At 42.0% G+C, this 23,754-nt stretch overlaps 1 protein-coding gene across 7 annotated transcripts in view; it reads left to right on the forward strand.

Annotated features, from left to right (window-relative positions):
* Nucleotides 1-23,754, forward strand: part of CHD8 (chromodomain helicase DNA binding protein 8) — a 61,819-nt gene continuing 38,065 nt past the window's right edge. For 2 of the 7 annotated variants that reach the window (XM_032417010.1, XM_032417007.1), the window contains exons 1-4: nt 2-180; nt 20,255-21,312; nt 22,188-22,556; nt 23,241-23,626. In XM_032417010.1, the coding sequence (XP_032272901.1) occupies nt 20,470-21,312; nt 22,188-22,556; nt 23,241-23,626 (1,598 nt within the window). In that variant the 5' untranslated portion in view covers nt 2-180; nt 20,255-20,469. Of the gene's footprint in view, nt 181-14,355; nt 14,453-14,688; nt 14,752-20,254; nt 21,313-22,187; nt 22,557-23,240; nt 23,627-23,754 lie in introns of those variants that run through there. The other 5 variants (XM_032417011.1, XM_032417012.1, XM_032417008.1 and 2 more) reach the window with 5 other exon arrangements.

Here is a 23,754-nt window from a genome sequence, read left to right on the forward strand (position 1 = left end):
GGCCGGGCGTCAGCCCTGCCATTGGTGGGTGGCCGCGTAGGTGGGCGGAGCCGAGGGAGAATGGACTACCAGCAAGCTAGATTGAGGCGAGGGCTGGCCATGCTCCGCCGGAAGGCGCCTTGTTCTCCGAAAGGGTGAGTTGAAACGCTGGCTGGAAAGGAAGCACCAGGACTTGTTCAGGTAGGCTTCCCTCTCACGCCTGTTCATCAATGCCGGTCCAAGAGTCTTTGCAAAACTAAAGCTCTTAGAATTGGTTTCAGTAACTCATCCTCCTCCTCGCTCCCCCGCTTCTTACCCGTCCCCCAGTTGTGAGGGATCAGGTGCTGGGTGATGCTCTGGACTGAACCATTCTCCTTTGTGAAAGGCCGGGGGAGAGGGCGGCTGCTGGGCCGCGGGGCCCGAGTTGGGCCAAGCCGCGAAGGGGGCTGCCCCGCCGCTGTGGGGTTTTTAGGGCTTGTCATTGCATTATTGGGCGTGGTGTAGATTTGAGGCAGCTCCTTGTTCTCCTTGCCCCTTCAGCGGAGAGAAAACTCCCCGGCTCCGTTTGGTTACTCCATACTTTGGTCTCAGAAGTGGGATGTTAGGGTTTTTTTTCTTTTTTTCTTTTTCTTTTTTTTTTAATAATAAAGGTGGGTAGGAAAGCTTGGGGTGAGGGTGTGTACATTGTTATGCATTATTAGGTGTAATTTCTGTGGGTCTTTGGGAGGGAAGATCAGGCTTTTGGAGAGTGTTTAGAGATGGTGGGAAGAGAGGAGCTCAAGCTTTGCATCTCCATTGACAGGTCTGCAGAGCTTACTGGTCTTCTGTTGCATTATGTAAACTCTTCACTAGCAGAAGACCCCTCCCCCTGCCTCGGAGCGAATGCAGTTTCTTTATTTACCTGTGTCTAGTGTCGCAGGAAATTTTCCAGCCATTGCAGCAGCTGTGCAAGTGCAGCAGCTCCTGCCCTTAAGGGGCAGTCCTAAAGTGATTAAGGTCTTCAAAGAAGTGTATAGTGGAGGTGTATGGGCGTATCGATGTTTAGCGGACCAATCTTTTTTAAGTGACTAAGAATAGTGAGGTGGGAGTCGAAGACTTAAGAACTCGTTGTCCTAATGGAATTGCCCCAAATTCAAGCCAGAGGAGCTGCGTTATCAATGTCTATTGCATCCTACTCTCACACCAGAATCCAGAAATTATTTACTATTCGTGTTGTTCTGAGCCTCTCAGTTCAGTCAGGGATTCTCTGACTGGGTTATCCTTAAGAATCGGCTGAGGTCCTGTCTGGTGTGGGACACTTTAGATGCTAGAAGGTGAGTTTGGGATTTGAATAAGGTCCTCTGTTAGTTAATTAATGTCTTCTGCTTAGGAATTTCTTTTTTAGTGCTCATCAAACAGGCTTCAGAACAAATTGTGGTATTTTGGACTTATCCACCCCAAGAGAGTTATAAGGAAAACATTTTCTATTTAAGAAGACCTGGGTTGCAAGAGACACATGCCAGTGGGTCTGCAAGGCATGATGAAGGACATTGGCCAAAGAGAGGGTAGGCGTGGGTGAAGAGACAGGCCTGGGGGAAGGTCTAAAACTGAAGTAGCGAAGGAGTAATGGATTGAGATCAGGGATTTGATGGAGCAGTGTATGGATACTTGCACAGTTCACACCTTCCCAGTGTTTGATCTATCCTGTGTATCTGACCTTTTGATTTTGTCAGTTCCCAAATTGATAAAATCCATTTATTTAGACATGGGTAGAAAACGATAGAAATAGGGACGCCAGGGTGGCTCAGTCGGTTAAGCGTCTGCCTTCAGCTCAGGTCATGATCCCAGGGTCCTGGGATCGAGTCCCACATCAGGCTCCTTGCTCGGTGGGTAGCCTGCTTCTCTTCTGCCTGCCGCTCTCCCGCTTGTACTCTCTCTCTGGACAAATAAATAAAATCTTTAAAACAAACAAATAAATAAAAATTTAAAAAAAAGAAAATGATAGAAATAGATAGAAATCTACTGAACTGGTTGTGAATCACCAGGAAATACAGATCTTGTATTTTCTGGGACGGTCTCTGCAGCACCACCAGGTGATGGGGTGGAAGAATCTTGGCATTGTGGTTACCACTACTGCAGAGTTTCGGTTATAAGAGGAAAAAAATCTGACATTTTATGTGAAGGCTCTGATAGGTAAGATGGAGTTTCCCATAGGTAAGGTAGGATGGTGAAGGGGAATTAGTCTTTAAAAGAAACCATGAGGCATCTGGGTGGCTCAGTTGGTTAAGCGACTGCCTTAGGCTCAGGTCGCGATCCCGGGATCCTGGGATCGAGCACCATGTCCGGCTCCTTGCTCAGCGGGGAGCCTGCTTCTCCCTCTTCTGCCTGCCGCTCCCCCTGCTTGTGCTCTCTCTCTCTCTGTCAAATGAATAAATAAAATCTTTAAAAAAAATAAAGAAAAATAAAAGAAACCATTGTACCCATCTCCTTTGAAAAGGGTGAGTTTTTTTTTAAAGCTAAACTACCACTTAAGATTAATTTGTGGGTGCCAAGAACTGTACTCGCTTACTGAAAGAATGAGATTTGATACTGTCATCTGTGGAAGGACTGTAACATTTTTAGAGCATTGAGATGAATGTTAATGCTTTGAAGATACTGTTTGTCCACTGCCCTGCAAGAGTTGTCTTCTGAGCCTACATTGAGCCTGATATCTGGGGGATAAACAAACAAATATTTTCTGGCCCCTCATCTTTACCCCTAAAAGTCACTCCACTTCTGGAGTTGCATTTGGGCAAGTCCCTGATCTGCAGGTCTTTGCATGACCTACCTTGCAGTACTGTGACCAACCTAGTATTTACTGTTTTACCATTAGCAGTCGATTCATTGATATAGTATTGTTTCATATTTTAAAAAACTTTTTATGTCTCCTCTTCAATTAATTTTTTATTCTTTTTCTCACAAAGTTGGTGGTCTTCCCTTCAAACTTCTGTTAACAGTTTTGTTCACTTTGCTTTTTGTTTTAATTCACTGATACTGTGCCTTTCTTGCTTCTGTCTTGTTGAGGCCTTTTAAGAGAGGCAAAGAGACTCTAGTTTTCAAGATGTGTTCTTTTGGTATCTGGTACTCAAGTGACAGTTGTATTTTTATTTTTATTTTTTTTTATTTTTTTTTTTTTTGACAGTTGTATTTTTATATAACAAAGCTGTTGTATCAACCATTTACTATTGCCTAAAGGTTTATTTAATCATTTATTACGTTCTAAGTTTTATCCTGGATAACCTTTCCCCACCTTAACCTCTGTTTTGTTTTGTGTGTACAAGTGTGTCAAGTTTTAATTGAGCTCTTTTTTGTGTTTTCTCACTCTTTCATATTGCCTTTAAGATTTTCATTGTATTTGTATTGCAAAATAAGTCTGCCTCTTTGTAGTTGCCTGGATGTTTTCGATTTAAACTACAAAGTGTGTTAGTCTCCGAGATTTCTCATGAAGCTGTTCTGTAGCTAACATTTCTTTTGCCCTCTTTATTATCATTACTTTCTATCCTTCACTAGGTTCTTGGTTGTTTAATGTCACGTGAAGGAAAATGGTCAACTTTAAAATATCTTTTTTTAGACTGATAATTCTATGCCTTGTCAGTTTTTTATTTTTTATTATTATTTTTAAGAAAGATTTTATTTATTTATTTGACAGAGACACAGCGAGAGGGGGAACACAAGCAGGGGGAGTGGGAGAGGGAGAAGCAGGCTTCCCTGGGATCTTGACCTGAGCCTAAGGCAGATGCTTAACGATTGAGCCACCCAGGCGCCCCCCTCTTTTCAATTTTTTTAGACTAATTTTAAAATATCTTAATTCTTGTCTTCAGATTGCAGTAGGAGCTTTTAAAAATAAAGCAATTAATTTCTACCTACCAATGTATGTTACGATATAATAAAAAAAATCCAGCAGACATAAACAGAAAGTAGACTGGCATAGATAATTGCTCTACATTTGTCTTCAGCAGGGATAGATATATTGGAATATATTCCAAGCAGTAGAGTGGCATAAGGCAATCTAGATAATGTTCTAACCCCTTCAAATTCAGACTATCCAAGTATATTCTCATTAATTTGATAAGAGTTTCCAGAATATCAGACTCACTCATAATCAAGTAAAAGTTGCACCGAGTGGGGCTCCGTGCTCAACAGGGAATTTGCTTGAGGATTCTCTCCCTCTACCCCTTCCCCTGCATGCTCTCTCTCTGAAATAAATAAATAAATAAATCTTAAAAAAAAAAAAAAGAATGAAACATCCCTGAATTATCCCCTCTGTACATTTCCAGAGAAATTTATTGTGTATAGTTGCATTTCATTTGGTATTTTCAATGTTTATTTCATTTTAAAAAGGTAATTAAATGACATACTACTGAAATTACGAGGTAATAAGGGGACTGTGCTTTTTTTCTCCTCTGTATGTCAGCAACTTAAATGTAATAGTTATAATCCTTTGGTAATATCCCAATATTCTAGTAATTTGTCATTCTGTAATAACATCTTTTTGTTTTGAGAGTCTGTAATTTTCCTAAACCTATGTCAGTATCTTCCTGAGAAAGGTTATATATTAACTGAATTCTTAATTTCATCCGGGAGGAAGGACATTCAGGAGCTATAAAGTCTTACAGGTTTCTCAAATTGTCTCTCATGGTCATTATAGAAACCTTTGGAATATCCTGCTTTCATTTTTTCTTCCATTACCTACTTTGGGAATACACTGTGTCTTTGGGGATTATTCCTTTGGGACATATTCAGAGGTACAGTGTCCCGGCAGTGACATGGGAATTTCATTTTGGTTGGTTCTAGAAGAAACCAGTGATTTCAGTAATTGAGCTGCATATTTAGAGCCCAAATCATAACAGAATTTCTTAATAGAACATAATTTTCATTTTCTATTACAGATAACAGATATACAGCAGTAAAACATCTACTTAAGTAAACTGAATGGGAAGATTTTTCTGGATTTTTAAACAGGGGCTACCATGTTCCATTAGCATGGACCTTTCACTCAGTGTTTTCTTCTTCATTGCTTCTACTCAGTATTTAGTTATTCTTTTTTTCCTTTGTCTGGGGAGTGGAGCACATTAGTCAGCTCTTTGTTTATTTACATATCAATTCGCCTATAAAATGTAGTGCTTTTGTCTGTTTTTCAGGTATCCTTCCTGTTGGGGGTAGGGGGGCACCTTCTTCATGAGGCCTTAAATAGGTAATGGTTGCTTCCATTCACGGCTGTCCTGAAAATCATGGAAGTCAAGAGTCGAGGCAGTTTGATCTGGGCATGTGAACTATCAAGGGGCAGCCTAGTCAGTTGGAGACCTGTATGTTCCCACAGTAGGCATTGTGAAGTAAATGGAGTACTGTAAGATAGACACTGGCTTCATTCCTACAAACACAAAAAGTGATTAATTGAATTACCTGGATGTTGCCCTAGACACCAGGGCTGGTTGAAGTCTTCTCCGTGGTTTTAAGGTTAAAGGGCTGTACTGCTTTCTCAGAGTCTTTTCATCGTGCCCAGCAGTCCTGCTATTCTAATTGTGAAACTTTTACATCTATTTCAGTATCCCACCATTCTGCTTAGCAGACCAGCACAGCCAAGTCTCTAAGGAGTGATTTGCTTTGAGAGAGACCTTTAATGGTATACTTTGAAATTATTGGATAGGGAATAATAAACTCCTTTTTCATTTGCCTACTATGTGCCAGACATTGTACATTATCTTTTAATCTTCAGAGTAAACCCTGAAATGTATGTGATTTTAGCTTCATTTTACAGAAGAGAAAAAATAAGACTTAGTGAGGTTAGGTAACTTAGCCAGGAGTAGGACTCTGGTCTGTCCGACTTCAAAACCCCATTCATGATCCAGCCTTCCGCCACTGAAAAGTTCAGTGCTGATCCCTGTGGGAGAGCTGTCTTTGACCACACGAGACAAGTAGGCATTCGGTAGCCTGTTAAAGCTGTACCTTTCACAGTTGAAGAACCTTGAGAATGTAAAATTTATTTTTGTCTTTGTATCTCTGTTAAAAGGAAAAAAGAAGAATAATAGTTTGTTTCCTTTATTTAACTTATTTTGAAGATAAGATTATGTGAAATACTTTAAGCTCTACAGAGGAAATTCACTTGGTCGGTCTTGCAGGTAACTATTTTTTAGCCAATGCAAGTCAAACTAGTCCACTAAATTTAAATTTTCATCAGTCCCATGTCACTGGGGTCATTTTTTGTGCCTGGAGGCAGGGGTGTGATAATAACAGTGCTTTATAATATTTCTCCTCCCTTCACCACATATACTTTTTTAACATAAATGTTGCAATGAAACAATATCTCATAAATAATTAAGTAAATATTTACATTTTTCTGTTAGGCTGAACAAATGTACATATACTTGGCCCAGTTAAAATGGGGCATGCAAGAGTGCTGTGTGTGTGTGGTGGGGGACCATAAGGAGAACGGGACTTTGTTACCTAAATTTATATATATTGTTACTTATGCTGGATGCCCACAAGTAGCATCATACAAGGTGAATATATTGATCCAGTTAGATATTCCTCAGCTGGAACCGAGAATATTATTTTCACCTTGGTGACCATGTGCCAGTGAAGAAGAACTTTTCCAGCTAATTCAGCCTAAGGGCAGTGATCCTTAAAGATTAGGCTCCTATTTTCTGTCTTCAGACTTAGGCCAAAACTCTCGAGTTTTACTGGAAAAAAATCTACAATGAAACTGACTTGAAAATGAATCCACGCCCTATTTTGGGGTCATATGGGTATAGTGTCATCTGTTTGTCTCTTGCCACAGCTTTAAATTGGCCACCACTGAGGCTTTATGGTCCCAAGCCTAAAGGAAATCACTAAAGTTTCATTACTTTTAACAGTAATTATCATACTATGGAAAATAGTCTTATGTATATTGCATGTAGCCCAGGTTCTAAAAAGTGAAGATGCTTATGATTTTAAAATGCCTCTTCTGAATGTTTCTGGTAGGAAACATGCCTCTGCCCGTTTACTATCTCTACAGTCGGAGAGAAGCCCTTGCTGTTGCTCAGAAACCTCCCCATTACCTCTCCACAGCCCCACTCCCACACACCTTTGGCTGGATGTTGAAAATACACTCCCAAGAAAAGTACATTAAATGCCCACCTGATAAGTGAAGGGAATATTGTGATGAACAAGTCATACACAGTTCTTGCCTTTGTGGAACTTACATTCTAATGGAGGGGATCAAACAATTAATTATATAATGAGTTATTCAATCTCTACTATAAAAAGTTATGGATATTACAGGGGAATTTATAATAGGGGCATATAACTTAAAGCATAGTGTAGTAAAGTATTTAAGAATGTGACTTCTGAAGCCACACTGCCCTAAATTTGAATCTGGAACCACTTTTTTTTTTTTAAGATTTTATTTATTTTTTGACAGAGAGACAGCGAGAGAGGGAACACAAGCAGGGGGAGCGGGAGAGGGAGAAGCAGACTTCCTGCAGAGCAGGGAGCCCGATGCGGGGCTCAATCCCAGGACCCTGGGATCATGACCCAGGCCGAAGGCAGACGTTTAACGACTGAGCCACCCAGGCGCCCCTGGAACCACTTTTCACTAGCTGTGGGATATTGGGCAAATTACTTAATCTCTTGGTGCCTCAGTTTTCTTTTTTTTTTAAAGATTTTATTTATTTGACAGAGAGAGACACAGTGAGAGAGGGAACACAAGCAGGGGGAGTGGGAGAGGGAGAAGCAGGCTTCCCGCGGAGCAGGGAGCCCGATGTGGGGCTCGATCCCAGGACGCTGGGACCATGACCTGAGCCGAAGGCAGACGCTTAACAACTGAGCCACCCAGGCGCCCCAAGGTGCCTCAGTTTTCTTAACCTGTAAAAAAAAGTTATTTCAGGCTTAATAAAATTAAATATGTTAATGCATTTTCATTGTTTAGAACAGTGCTGGGCATGTAATATATACTCAGTAAATTTGGCTTTTTATCTGCACCATCAGGGAAAGCTTTTCTTTGAAATGATGATGTTGAAATGAACTTTGAAGATATGTAAGAATTAAATAGACTGGAGGAACCAGTTAGAAGGCACTTGCAATACCTCAGAGAAGTGAGGATGATAAATTGATCCAGAATGGCAGTAGAGACAGAAGTGGATGCATTTGAGAGATATTTAGGACGTAAAGGTAGGATTTTAAAATAATGGATATGGGTCATGAGGAAGAGGTTTTCTGGTCTCTGCAGCCATGACTGAATGGGAGATGCTGGAGAATGATTACCCTCCTTGTGTATGTGCATGTGTGGTGGTGGGGATGAAGGAGACTAGACAGACTACCAAGGAATCAGTCTCCTTGAGGTAATAAGCCTGTTATAGGGTCAGTTAAGCATCGGACTCTTGATTTCACCTCAGATCACGATCTCAGGGTTGTGAGATCAAGCCCTGCGCTCAGTGCTGAGTTTGCTTGAGATTCTCCTTCTCCCTCAGCCCTTCCCCCAACTCACGCAAGTGTGCTTTCTCTCTCTCTCTCTCTCTCTCAAATATATAAATAAATCTTTTTTAAAAAAGTAAGCCTGTTAAAGGAAGAGTTGGACAGGTGGGTCAGCTAAGGAGACTGGAGACACTACCAAGAAAAGCCTTGGAGCAAGTAGGTGTACAGGTCGGGGGTTCAGGGTTGACATCTTGCGGAGAGATATAAACATATAGATAATTTGTTGAAGGAAATAGTAATAGTTGAGGCCATGTATGTAAATTAGACATTCTTGAAAAAAAGTGTAGAATGAGAATTAAAGAGGGCCTAGGATCAAACCTTTGTGAACTTCAACAATGAAAGCCTGGTAGAGGAGAAGAGTAGCAAAGCAGAAGTGGCCAGGGAAGTAGAAGGAAAACCAGAAAAGTCATCCTGATGTCCTGGAAGTAATCTGAAAAAAGTATTTGAGAGCGGGAATGGTTTTTCTAAAATCTTTGTGACCTTTCTTTGGATCCCTGAGAGCATTTAGGTCTCTTACCCCTCAAGGTTGAATACTCTGACTTAGAACATCTATCTATAGCAGGTTTAGGCTGACTGAAGCCAGTTAGTTGAACATAATCTTCAGACTTTAGAATCTAAAGTGTAGTTATTCCTCTTTGCCTTAGATTAGATTTAATATAGAGAAAGAGAGCCTGGGGCGCCTGGGTGGCTCAGTCGTTAAGCGTCTGCCTTCGGCTCAGGTCATGATCCCAGGGTCCTGGGATCGAGTCCCACATCGGGCTTCCTGCTCCGCGGGAAGCCTGCTTCTCCCTCTCCCACTCCCCCTGCTTGTGTTCCTGCTCTCACTATCGCTCTCTCTGTCAAATAAATAAAATCTTTAAAAAAAAAAAAAAGAGAGCCTGAGTGCACATTCAAGTACATAGATATTAGCCTGCTGAAATTAACAAATTATTTTGGTGATCCTCTGGAAGGCTGACTAGCATCTCCTAGGTAGGTGGAGACACTGGCAAAACCAAATTTTTTCCCCAACGATCTATCCAGCAACATTTGTTGACTATCTCCTAGGACATAGTGTTTATATGCCAAATGCTGTGTTAGGTGTTTCATCAGTCTTCATTAATGGCCCTGTAACTTGATTCCCCTTTGTACAGAAGAATGAACTAGACTCAGAAAGGTTAATTTACTTGGTGGGACAGAAATTTGAACCCAGGTCCCTCTGATTTCAAAGCTCATTATATTTTCATGTACAAGTATAACTAAAATATAAAGTAGAAGATACTTATCCTAAAAGAGTACTTAACAAAATGGTATGAAAGCTCAAAAGGAACTGATTACTTTGGGCTTGACAATGAAAAGTAGGGATCAGAAGGCTTTCAATTATTACATCCAGTGGACATTTTAAATTATATTGTCAGCCATTTTTGCTTTTGTTTGATATAATGGATCACTCTTTCCCCCGGCAATTCTCTACTCTGTTTGCTTCTCTGACATTGCACTGTTTGCCTCTCTAGCTTTTCCTTCTCTGCCTACTTAGGTGTAGCTTATTCTGATTCTTTTTTTTTTTTTTTTAACTTTTTAAAGTTTTTATTTGAATTCCAGTTAGTTAGCATGCAGTGTAATATTAGTTGCAGGTGTACAATATAGTGATTCAACACTTCCATACAACACCTGGTGCTCATCACTGCAAGTGTACTCCTTAATCTCCATCACCTATTTTACCCCCACCCCCCCTTAAGTAGGCTCCATGCCGAACTTGGAGCTTGAACCCACAACCCTGAGATCAAGAGTTGCATGCTCTACTGACTGAGCCAGCCCAGTGCCCCACTTATTCAGATTCTCAAATCCTATTTATTTATTTATATATGTGTGTACGTATGTATGTATGTATGTAATCTCAACCCCCAACGTGGGGTTCAGACTCACGACCCCAAGATCAAGAGTTGCTTGCTCTGGGGTGCCTGGGTGTCTCACTCAGTTAAGCATCTGACTCTTGATTTCCGTTCAGGTCATGATCTTAGGGTGATGAGTTCAAGCCCTGCATCAGGTTCTATGCTGCACATGGAGCCTGCTTAAGATTCTTTCTCTCCCCCTCTCTCTGCCCCAGCCCCCAAAAAGAGCCTCACGCTCTTCCGACTGAACCAGCCAGGTGCCCCTGATTCTTAAATCCTGATGTTTTCCTGGGTTCCTCCTTAACTTTCTCACTCTACCTCAAAAATCTCAACACTTGGGTTTCCAGCTAAGTGTTTTGTTTAGCCTGCAGAATGTTCAAAATGTTGGTTTTTTTTTTAATTAGTTGTATGCATTTAAAACCTAGATTTACATAAAACTCTATTTCTGGCATTTGAAAAATCTGAAGTTCTCGCTCAACCTTGGATGTGCATTTCCATATGGCAACACTTAACTAGAGCTGACTAGCAGCTACTCTCTTTGGAATGGTCATGGATTCTTCAGTCCTTCATAGACCCCAACATTCCCTGTTGTCTCCCCAACAGTATTGGTGCAGTTTTTTGTATACTTGCTCTGTTCTACATACTCCCTGGGTGAGCTCCACTGTTAAAACTACTGTTTAGATATTGGGAATTCTAAATTCTCACCAAGCCAACTTTTAGATTTATACATCCAATCTCCTATCAAATATCACTACTTAGCCTGCTCTGGGCAACTCAAATTCAACATGGCTGGACTCAACATGGCTGAAGTCATCTTTCTCTCTAAACTCTAGGTTCTATGCATTTTTATCCCTTAAATATTTGTTACTCAGCTCTGTCCCTTACTTATCATTACCTTTTGACCCACATTGCTGTGATTCAGGCACTAATCGCCTTGTTAGGGTTCTTGGTTACAAACAACAGAAATCATCTTTTGGCTAACTTAAGCAGAAAGGCGATTTATTGGAAAGATATTGTGTGGCGCTCACAAAATCAATATGAATGCTAGACAATCTGGTTTAGAAAATGATCTGAAACTAAGGGAGGTTAGAGACAGAGAAATGTCCAAGGTCATACCCCTGAATAGTCTATTTAGGATGCTGTAGTAGAACTCTAGTGTCTGCCACTGCTGAGTATTGTTTAATTGGTTGGTTCTGGATCTTTGTATTACCTCTGCAAAGTCAAATTTCTCTGAAGGACTGTCCACTTAAGCTAGTCTAGGTCACGTGTGTACTTTGTCTTTGCCAGGAAGAGGAAGTGGGACCCCTCCCTCCAGCCCCCACTCTGATTTCCCATCTCCTCTAACAGTCTACAGTGAGAGGTAAGATCCAGCCTTCCATTGAGAGTTCTACTTTGAGCTATTCCCCCAATATAGGAAAGGGGCTTTTGTTGCTGAGTAGAAAAAAAAATGACATTTCTACTATCCAGCTCTTTTCTGGACTACCACAGCAGCCTCCTGACTGCTTCTATGTCCTCTGACCCTTCATTTCCCAGATATATTCTCTATTCAATAGCCAGACTTAGCTAACCAAAACGCAGTTCTGATCTTGTCATTCTATGTTTCAGTGGCTCCTCATCCACCTATCAGGAAATGCTTTAGCATGGTGTTCAAGGCCTTCCTTGAAGGGTCTGGCCTTACCTTATCCTTTCAAGCTCATCTAATTTCTTTTTGTGATTTACACTTGGGCAAGACTGAACTAGAGTTCCTTAGAGTTTCCTCTGCAAGTCTCGTGCTGTTTGCCATTGCTGTGCTTTGTTTTGACTTTGCTCTTATTATCCCTACTGCCTGAATACTCCTTTCTTGTAGCCCACTTTATCTTCCTTAGTTAACTCCTCCTCATCTTTTAAGAAATGACTTTTTTTTTTTTAAGATTTTATCTATTTGACAGAGAGAGAGAGAGCACAAGGGGGAGCTGCAGGCAGAGGGAGAGGGAGAAGTGGGCTCCCCATGGAGCAGGGACCCCAATGCGGGGCCCGATCCCAGGACTCTGGGATCATGACCTGAGCCGAAGGCAGTTATTTAACCAACTGAACCACCCAGGCGCCCAAGAAATGACTTTCTTGATAACCTTTTCCTTCTAAGTTAATAAGTCCCTTTCATCTGTATTCCTGTAATAGCCCCCTGCTTATTTCATTGCACTTACCATCTTGTATTATGATTGTTTACATTTGTCACTATTGTCGTAGTCTCTATTTTCCAACCTCTCCCCACTTATATACCCAAATATACTCCTACGTGTTGTGAGTTCTTTGAGGGTAGAGATTATGTCTTATTCACCTTTGGTTCTCTAATGTTTCCACATTAGTTAGTGTATTATATGCTCAATAAATGTAGACACAATGAAGAGGCATTTGATGTAGATCTTAGGAGGTAAGATTTTGATGAGGCAAAGAAATGAAATAAGGATGGAGTATAATTTGAAGACAGTAGCATTAGCTAGGCTATAAGAAAAATATATGACAATAGGAAGTTGGGTTTTTTTGTTTTTTGGCTAGCCTATCAGTGTATATGTAGAAGGATAGTGGGAAATGAGATTGGAAAGGCAAGATGTAGTCTTAAGATTTATATCTTAAGTAACAGGGAACCTTTGAAAGTTTTTAAGGAGGAGACTGATTTGAAGTCACTGTGTTTTAGGAAATTAATCTGGTAGCAGAATGGATTCGTAGGGGAAGGGATCAGTTATGAGGTTTCTTTTTTTTTTTTTAACATAAATAACTGCATAAATAAAGAGGTGGCAGCAGAAATAAGAGAGTCAGATAGATGAACCCTAACTTTCCTCTTAGTTTCATAGTTGAATCACTCATCTCTCTAAGCCTCAGTTTTCTCATCTGTACAAGAGGGTTGACTTGATACGATTACCAAAGTCCTTGCTAGCTCCAAAATCTGTCTGTGACATATTTCGGGAGAGTCCCTGAGACTTGGCAAATGATTGGATGGTGGATACAGGAGGTTTCAGAGATGCCTTTGAGGTTTTGAGTCTGAGTGAATGAGAAAACAGTATTGTTGTTTAAAGGAGTGGTATTGGTGTTCCTAATAATAGTGGTAATGCTAGGATCTTTAAAAATAGGAGGGCTAAGGCCAAGTTGACCTTCCTCAGTTATGTCCTAGAGTACAGAAAACAGGATTTCATTATTGAGACTGGTTTCATTTCAGGGGAAACTAGTAGTCAGGAGGTAAGCAGCTGATTTTAGCGGTTGTGTACTTTGAGGGATTTAAGCTTGGGTACCATCATTCTGGGGTTGACTAGTATCATTGGGAGTTAGAGTGGTCTCAAGTGGCATTGCAAAGTGGATACCGGCCAATATGTCAAACAGGCTGTTTCAAGAGAAGTGATGTGAGGGTCAGAGATCAGGTTTAGGGGTGAGGAGTGGATGTGTGTTTTGGAGGGGAGGGGTCTGGGAATTGCTAGAGGGCACCTGGGATTACTTTCTAGAAAGTGATACTGCTGCCCAAAGGTTGGAGTATCAAGAATACAAACCAGCATTATGGTTGTGGCAGAAAGAGTGTTTATCTTTTAAGAGTAAAAGGCACCATATAACAGCAACTGGGCTGACTCACTCCCATGATGGAGGGAAGATTTGTCCCCTTTTAATGGGGAGTAGAATCTGGTATAGTCACTACAGGAGAAGGGATAGACAGGGCTGCTAGAAGGTAGGGGATTCACTGGGAGGCGGAGTTGGCATAGTGTGGAACTCTCCCTCCCGGGTTTACGCTCTTTAGTGTGCAGAATACAGTGTAGGTAGTAAGGAATTTAATCCCCAGTACTAGTTTCCCACAGCAGGAGACAGTGCTTCTGGCCAGGCCCCTTTTTTTCAAGCAAGCTGCAGGCTTCGCCTCGGCCCTAGAAACCGGATAGGCCTCTCCGTGCGCTCTCAACCTAACCCGTGGTGGCGGGGGAGGGGAGGCTCTCTCTAGTTAGTCCCACCCTTTGCGCTGTTTTGCGTCCTTGCGCTTCTGGTGAGTGGCAGTAGAGTTTAGCCAATGAAGATGCGGGGCGGGCGGGAGCATCAAGTTAGGTTGCGCAGGAGGAGGGGGGGAACTGGTGCTGGAGAGACAGCGAGAGGGGCGAACCGGCCCCCCACGGCCGCTGCAGGTAAAGGCACCTCTCTTAGCCCGCTGGGGTGAGGCACAGCTCCTTTTCTCCTTCAGGTTTTTGTCGGGCCTTCCAGCCTGTAGCTTCCGCCCTAACATTGCTCCCACCCGGGCATCCACACCCCCCCCCCCCCCGCCCCGCATCTTCCCGTCTTGGCCATCCCCACCCTGGAGGGCACCCCGCTAGCTCCCTCGGTCAAGTGCATGTACCTCATTTCCATTTTGGGGACGCCAGTTGTCTGAAATCTCCCCCCTCTGCTGTATGGGCCTTACTGGCAACAACCCCGGCAGTATGAGCAGGTAATGTACCCGGGTCCCCGCCACCCCCACCCCCAGTAGCGTTTCCCTCTCAGTCAACCCCTCACTTCCTTACCTTTCCCCTTCTCTTCTTTCATATGAGTACATAATTTCTGTAGTTTCCCCTTTGGACCCTGAATATATATACATGGTTTTAGCTTTCATAGTTGCCTTTTTACTTTCTCTGTTTGTTCAGAAAGGCTCACTTTACCAGCCATGTTTGCCCCCAAATATCCATACCCCTGATTGAGGTGTGAGTGCTTTTTCCTTAAGTAATTGGGAAAACAAAAACAGAGTAGCCACATATTTGGCAGTGAGAATGGTGAAGATAGAGAAAATGGCCTAGGATCTTGATCTTCTTGAGGAAATCTCTTGAGTGGTTCCAAGTTAATAGCTCCATTTCTTATGCTCTATGTCCTTCCATCCTGATCCCTTGCTGACCCTAAATTGTGATTACATTCACCTTGGATGTTTATTTCCCGTTTCTTTATTAGATTTGAGACTCTCTGGGTCTTACAATGTCTCCGTGGTAGTTTTTAAATTCTTCTTTTTAAAAATTATGTTGGTGATTTTCATTTTAGGCCTTCTGATTATTTTATCTTCAAGGGATTTCTCATTTAGATTAAGCTGCTTGTAACCATCTTGTGTTTCAATAATGTGTGTTTATGTCTGTCTTCAGCTGAGCCTCTTGAAAGGATACAGTTTCCAATAACAAGATTTATACTTTGAAGTAAAATAGTTTGTTCTTTTCTGAATCTTTGAGCAGTTAGAGGTTAAGTGGGCATGGGTGGTACTTTCTGGAAGTGTATATTACAAAAAAAGGTCAGTATTTGTCTATGGCATTAGTTCATTATCTTCTAAGAGGATGAGCAGTACAGAGAAGTCTGGAAAATGGATGTCTGTAGTTCAGTTTATATAATTTCATCTATTGGACAGCTGGACTAACCTCTGTTGCAGTGTTTCTTGTCCATCATAATAAACTATGATAAACTCCCTTTTGAGAGACCACCATAGAGATGTTGATAACTCTTCCAATCCAGGCATGCTTCTCCACCCCCTGCCCCCAGTTGTCTTTTACAGATCCTCACTGGCCAAGAAGATTTTTAGTTTTATTGAATATAAATACCCTAAACAATGAGATGTGTCTTCCTTTTCCATTTGATAAATATAAAATTATGTCATTGAGTATGCACTTTCAAACTACACATACCTTTCATCCCCTGATCGAGAATCACTGCTTTGTTGAAAGGTATGGGGAGATTGCAATGGAAAATATAGAGTAGAATGAAAACAAAGTCCTTTATGATCAGATGGACATGTTATTGAAATAGGCAAGGGAAAGGAGACTGGTAAAATAGGAGAGTTGGGATTTTATAGATTCCTTCAAAAAAAAAAAAAAGGAAGTATATCAAAGGTGGTAAATCTGCAGAAGAACATCAGTTTTTACTTACTTCATGGAGAAGGAGTAGTTCCCCCTTTGAAAGAAGGTGAGATGAAAGGCTGTTATATAAATTATTTAGCATTAACTGGCTTGTTATATGGAGATTATGGATAGGTGGCCTCGTATTCTAACTTAACTGGCTGGTATGTTTCATTTTTCCCCAACTCCCCCCAAGGTTTCTGTCATTAGTTTAAAATTATAGGAAGTGAATAAGTGCAATCATCAAACTCTGTCTCTCCTTTTGAGCCTATACATGTATTTCTCTTTGAGGCAGTGGTAGGCCATGACTGGCTTTTCATTCTCAATATGAAAGAAGTCTAGTATGACTTCTTTAGGCAACGGTTTGACTTAGGGATATCTAAGTGCCTCATATATTTGAAAGCTTAACATCTATTTATTTATTTTTTAAGATTTTATTTATTTGAGAGAGAGAGAGCATGAGCCGGGGTGGGGTATGGGGGGAGGGTAGAGGGAGAGAAAGCAGCAGACTCCCCACTGAGCAGGGAGCTGGACGTGGACTTGACCCTAGGACCCCAAGATCATGACCTGAGCTGAAGGCAGACACTTAACCGACTGAGCTACCCAGGCGCCCCTTAACATCTGTTTATTGTTACTACCGGTATTTGAACCATAGAAAGATAATTCATGGGATAGATGAGCTTGGTAGAATAGGCCAGATGTGGATATAGCCAGGATGACCCAGAAAGTAGGAATGGAAGGAGGGTTGAAGAAAGTTAGAGGTATGATGGGAGAAGGTTTCATCTTTGAGAGTCAAGGACAACTTAAACATGGGAGTTAGAAAAGAATCAGGCGACTAGGATTAAAAAATATGTACAAAATGAATTAGATCAGTAGAGGTGAGTTGATGCAAGGGGACTGAAAAGTGGTGAAACTTGGTGGTGTGGCATTAAGCCACTGGTGATGTTTTTAAATTATCAGGCCCAGACTGAACCGGGGAAGTAGAACTTTGGCCCAAAAATTGGGAAGGGACATAAATGATATGTACATTGATTGACCTTTAAAAACTTAACTCTTGAGTTGTATGAGGGTAAGGAAATATTTCAGAAACTGTTAGCCTTGTTTCTCCCATGAAAAAAAATGAAATTTCTCTCTGAGATCAGGCTGCTTTGGAGGAAAGGAAAAGTAGCAAGGAATAGTGGAAAGGACAAAATCCCCCATGGAAGAAGAGGCAGGTTATAAACTATTATCAGCATAAACTTCTAATTAGTGAAAACTTTTATTGTAGTTTTTTTTTTTTTTTAAGATTTTATTTATTTATTTAACAGAGAGAGACACAGTGAGAGAGGGAACACAAGCAGGGGGAGAGGGAGAGGGAGAAGCAGGCTTCCTAGCAGGGAGCCCGTTGTGGGGCTCAATCCCAGAACCTTGGGATCATGACCTGAGCCGAAGGCAGACACTTAAGGACTGAGCCACCCAGGTGCCCCTGTGGTTTTTGTATGACACCTAATTAGATCTATTTAATGTAACTTCTGTGGCAGTGAATAGGAGATGAAAGATAATAGGTAGCCAAGTAGGGCATAGCTAGAAAAAAACTGATGGTAGTGTTGAGGAAATTCATAAAATTTTTTAGTAGATTTTTGTTAAATCAAGAAATACATATAACTTTTCTCATTGTCATTTGGAGCAACTTTGGGGCAGGTATTAGGAGAGGCTGGAATGAGCTGGTGGAATAGTTTAGCCAAAAGTGGGAAGCGATATGGATCCTGCGGAGATATGAAGGGTATACAATTACTGAAGCAAGGAAGATCTTGTTTAACATTGGTGGAGATGCCATGTGTACTTTGTAATTTTGTTGTGCCAACTACTGATCAGTCTGTTCTTTTTATATCTGAGTTTCTGCGCTATTTACCCACATTTTATTGTTTCATAAGGATAACGAATAAGTTGAGGAAGGGACAAAGTAGTTTGTGGGTTGTATGGAAAAGTTTTCAGTAAAGTCTGTACTCTGTCACTGACAAATTTCTTCTCTGGTGTCTTCTAAAAGTTAAGAGAAAAGGTCTTATCAAGCAAGGCTTTCCTGAATTGTCAAGTATAGATATCATATACAAAGAACTTTCATATTTTCATATAGTTTAGTTATATTGTGGTGTACTCACAATTCCTTGTTTTAGTTTTTCCTTTTTCCAACATTTTCATGAACTTAAATCCTTAGATGTGGATTTAGTAAACATGCTTTCAGTTCTTTGTAGGACAGTTTTTCTTTTTTTTTTTTCATTTTTTAATTTATTTATGTGACAGAGAGAGACACAGCGAGAGAGGGAACACAAGCAGGGGGAGTGGGAGAGGGGGAAGCAGGCTTCCCACGGAGCAGGGAGCCTGATACCGGGCTCGATCCCAGGACCCTGGGACCGTGACCTGAGCTGAAGGCGCTTAACGACTGAGCCACCCAGGCGCCCCTGTAGGACAGTTTTTCAAGATGGGAAAGTACTGTCTCATCTTAAAATCAAGGAGTACCATTTAGTTTTTATAAGGATTGAATGGTTCATTCCTTATACTGCAAGCAAATATATTAATTCATTAAGTGTTTTTTTGAGTAGCTACTGTGTATGTGATATCTTCCTGTTTCTTTAGGGATCCATGACTAAGACATGGTTCCTACCATCCAGGAACTTTTTGTCTCTTGGGGAAAGAGCAACTGGGCCACCATGCAGGGTTGTGCAGAGTGTGCATTGCACATATTCATTATCATCATCGATAATATGTTTAGTATGACAATTTTCCAGCAGATGGCAGACAAGCATCTTAAGGAGCAGGCAGCTTTTAATAATTTGCACAAAGGAACCATTTGGGCCTTCAGAGAATATGGGCAAGAGACTGGTCATTTTAGTAAAATATTAAGTATAAGTGCTTTAAATAAGGTGCAGACAACACTGAATATTTAAGGAAAGTGAAAGGACCAAGTCATCACAAATTGCTTTGCTGTGAAAGGGGCAGAGGTTCGGACCTCACCTTTTGGAATAGAAGGAAGACCTTTGAAAGGGTAGGAAAGATTTCAGCTGGGAGAGATGCTTGGGAGTGGAGGAGGATGTGTTCTAGGCAGAAGCTACAGCACAATAGGCAAAGATGCAGATAGGAATCACATAGGGGAACTGTGTAGTCTAGTTGGCCTGGAATGTAGGGTATATATAGGAAATGATGAGAGAGAAAGTTGGGACTATAAGTGGAACTAAAGGGGCACCTGGGTGGCTCAGTCGTTAAGCGTCTGCCTTCGGCTCAGGTCATGATCCCAGGGTCCTGGGATCGAGCCCCGCATCGGGCTCCCTGCTCTGTGGGAAGCCTGCTTCTCCCTCTCCCTCTCCCCCTGCTTGTGTTCCCTCTCTCACTGTGTCTCTCTCCGTCAAATAAATAAATAAAAAATCTTAAAAAAAAAATAAGTGGAACTAAAATGTAAATTCTTTGAATTTCTTGCAGAGGAAGTTTTTGATCTCAAATATGAGAAAGGGGGAGGGGACTTAACAGAAATAGTATGTATAGATTGATATGTTAGCTAGAATAAAGTTTGGGAAACTTCCTGGGTAAAATTACACTAAAAGTGTAGCAAGATTGTACTGAGAGCTTGGTTAAAAGTGGTTATTTTTGCCAGTGGTAAGTGAAAGCATTTAAAATACAAGGGAAATTTATGAAAGGCAATATATTCAGAAACCTTAATCTACAGTCGTTGAAATGCTACTGGTATATTGTTAAGTTCTGTCAACATAACCTGAAATAGAAGGTGAGTGAATGTTAAACTCCCTGATCTCTACCTAAGAATGATAATTGTAAAAAGAAATGGACGGAGATAGCCGAGAGATCTTGACAGACAGAAACTTCAAAGTGTGTAGGTTTAAGAGCCCAAAAGGGGGTTTGGTTTATTTCTTTTATAGTTTTAGTTTGAAGCAAAAATGTGGGTGTTCTTTCTGCTGTGTCTCTGTCCTCAGATTACCTCACATTTCCGTCTTCTCTTATTATTTTGATGCCAGTTGATACTAAGGTAGTACCTAAGAAGGAGAAGTTTTCCTTGAGGTCACCAACTTTGCTTATTTTTCATTTGTCTTCTCACAACAGGAGTTTCACCATCTTCCTCTGAAGACCTAGCCATCTTGCTCCATGAAGGTCAGGACAATCTGACATGCACTTGTTTCTTGCCTCTTTACCTGAAGAGTAGTCCTCTTCCATTGTGTACATTTTTTTCTTAATAGGGGAGGGGAGGGGAGAGCCAGTACCCCCCCTCCCCTTCCCTCCCTAGACCTTGGGGAAGTACCCTCCATTGCTTTCCCAAGATGGCAGACCCCATCATGGATCTGTTTGATGACCCAAATTTATTTGGCCTGGACTCTCTGACTGATGACAGCTTCAACCAGGTCACACAAGACCCCATTGAGGAAGCCCTTGGACTGCCAAGCTCTCTGGACTCCTTGGATCAGATGAACCAGGATGGTGGAGGTGGTGATGTGGGGAATTCATCAGCAAGTGACCTGGTCCCCCCACCAGACGAGACAGCCCCCACAGAACTTCCCAAAGAATCAACAGCTCCAGCTCCAGAATCTTTAACTTTGCATGATTATACCACTCAGCCCGTCAGCCAGGAGCAGCCCGCCCAACCTGTCTTACAGACACCGACGCCAACATCAGGACTTTTGCAGGTCTCCAAGAGCCAGGAGATCCTGAGCCAAGGGAATCCTTTCATGGGTGTCTCTGCCACAGCTGTCTCCTCCAGTAGTGCTGGAGGGCAACCACCTCAGTCAGCCCCTAAGATTGTTATCCTTAAGGCCCCACCAAGCTCCTCAGTCACTGGTGCCCATGTGGCACAAATTCAGGCCCAAGGTATCACCAGCACAGCTCAGCCCCTGGTGGCTGGCACAGCCAATGGTGGAAAAGTTACTTTTACCAAAGTGCTAACCGGCACTCCCCTTCGACCAGGTGTTTCCATTGTCTCTGGTAATACAGTGTTGGCCGCCAAGGTCCCTGGGAACCAGGCTACTGTTCAGCGCATTGTCCAGCCCAGCCGACCAGTAAAGCAGCTGGTCCTACAGCCAGTTAAGGGTTCAGCTCCTGCTGGAAACCCTGGGGCCACAGGGCCCCCACTGAAGCCTGCAGTTACACTGACCTCTACACCTACCCAGGTGACTTGAGTGAAAGGGGGAGGTGAATTTTGGTTTAGTAGAGGGCCCAGCAACTGTGTGAGAAGAGAGCACATGAGACCTATTTCTAGGAAATCCTGTTTAAATTCTACCTTTGCTACTTTAAAAAATCAGTTAGCATTGACAGCCATGTCCTTACTACTTATTAGGTGGAAGCAGTTAATGTTGACATATTTTTTGAGCTCTTATTACATGTTTACACTGTGCCTAGCTGGTGCTGAACAAGACAGACACAGTCCCTGTCCTTACAGAGCTCACGGTCTGCCAGGAAGGCTGACAGTAAACAAGAATTCACAATACTGTATAATGCAAAGTTTTATGAGAAATACTGGATGCTATGGGAACAAAGAGTCATTATTTATTTATATTTGCAAGACTTACAGAAGCTATGTGTATGTTTTCCCTGTTCGTATTATTGAGATTGTCCTCCTCCTTTATCCAGTGAAAAGGCTAGTTTCTATTGTAAGAGAGTAGAGGTGCTAGCCTCTGAATAAAGAGCCAAAAGCATTTGTGAGGAAGGGGGTGGTATTAAAATAAGTAGGACCAGTGGAAAGAAGCTGTGAGGAGGTGGATTATAAAGACTTTCTTTCTAATAGACTGCCAGAAAATGGAATGACTACCTTAGAAGATAGCCTTCCATCAGGAGTTTGTCAAAAATAGGCCTGATAACCACTGGGCAGACGTGTTACAGAGAAGACTCAATCAGGACAGATAGGAGGATGAACAAAATAAATTGTGCTATGTCTTCTGACTCTCAGTTTTGATGGTTCTAGGATGAGGAAAACTGGTGTAAATATTTAAGACTATACCATTCTTTAATGTTGCACCTCTCTTGTAATTTCCTTTCTTCACTCTAGGGTGAATCGAAACGCATCACCCTGGTCCTCCAGCAGCCACAGTCTGGAGGTCCCCAAGGACACCGGCATGTCGTTCTAGGGAGTCTACCAGGCAAGATAGTGTTACAGGGCAACCAGCTGGCAGCCCTGACCCAAGCCAAGAATGCTCAGGGGCAGCCCGCCAAAGTAGTAACAATCCAGCTGCAGGTGCAACAGCCACAGCAGAAAATCCAGATTGTACCACAGCCGCCAGCGTCGCAGCCACCGCCGCCGCCGCCCTCAACCCAGCCTGTGACTCTGTCCTCTGTGCAGCAGGCTCAGATAATGGGGCCAGGACAAAGCCCAGGACAAAGACTTTCAGTACCACTCAAGGTGGTGCTGCAGCCACAGGTGAGACTTCCACAGGTAGCCGCTTGCTGTCCCCCTGAGCAACCACTCATTGTTGAGTGTGGGGGTCACTGGAGTCATGCCTCTGAACTGAAATGCAAGCTTTTATTTTCTTTTACCCGTGGGAACTTTGTTTTAATTATATGAAAAGATTTGAGGGTCATTGTTAGGTTTAGGATAAGAGGTGATTTATCTAACATTTGTCTTTGAGCTGTTTCATTTATAGTCTTTTTCCTAATACTGTTGTGGAGTAAAAGTGATTGGCATTATTCTTTCATTTGAAAGATAAAGAAGTTGTCCTAAAGAGGTCAAGTGATTATTAACTCCCCCCCCCCCCCCCATAAAGATAGGCCAAGAGTAGAATTTGAATTTATTTACTTTTGGCTTAGAGATTAGGATTGGCCATAGAATAATGGAGAGGTATATTGACATTAGGAGCATGGCTAAAGGATATTGAAGTTTGATTTGGCACAATTCTTGCCGTTTCTCATCCCCTTCCAACTTAAAAAAACAAAACAAAACACTTTTTTTCCCCCTACTGTGTCCAAGTTCGGTAAGACTTGATCTGAATCTGATTCTTGAGGAATTAGAGATGGAACATTTGTAGCCTATCTTCTTCAGAGCTAAGTTTTATTTAGGCCATTTAGCTACGAGCATGTTGAAATTTTAGTGTCTTTATTTCTGTAGGCTGGCTCTTCCCAAGGAGCTTCTTCTGGGCTCTCCGTAGTTAAAGTTCTAAGTGCCAGTGAAGTGGCAGCTCTGTCTTCACCAGCAAGCTCTGCTCCTCATACTGGGGGCAAGATAGGAATGGAGGAAAACCGCAGGCTGGAGCACCAGAAGAAGCAAGAGAAAGCCAATCGGATTGTAGCAGAAGCTATTGCTAGGGCCCGTGCCCGGGGTGAGCAGAACATACCTCGAGTCCTAAATGAGGATGAGTTGCCCAGTGTTCGGCCTGAGGAAGAAGGTGAGAAGAAACGCAGGAAGAAGAGCAGTGGAGAGAGGCTCAAGGAAGAAAAGCCAAAGAAGAGCAAAACATCTGGTACCTCCAAAACTAAGGGCAAGAGTAAGCTGAAGTGAGTACAACCCTTTGCTAATTTGTTGGGACATTTGAGGACGTGCACTTGTTTTTAAATTAGTGTTGAGGGGCGCCTGGCTGGCTCAGTTGGTAGAGCATGCGACTCTTGATCTCAGGGTTGTAAGT

Source organism: Phoca vitulina, unplaced genomic scaffold, assembly GCF_004348235.1.
Source record: "Phoca vitulina isolate PV1807 unplaced genomic scaffold, GSC_HSeal_1.0 scaffold20, whole genome shotgun sequence".
Classification (NCBI taxonomy): Eukaryota; Metazoa; Chordata; class Mammalia; order Carnivora; family Phocidae; genus Phoca; species Phoca vitulina.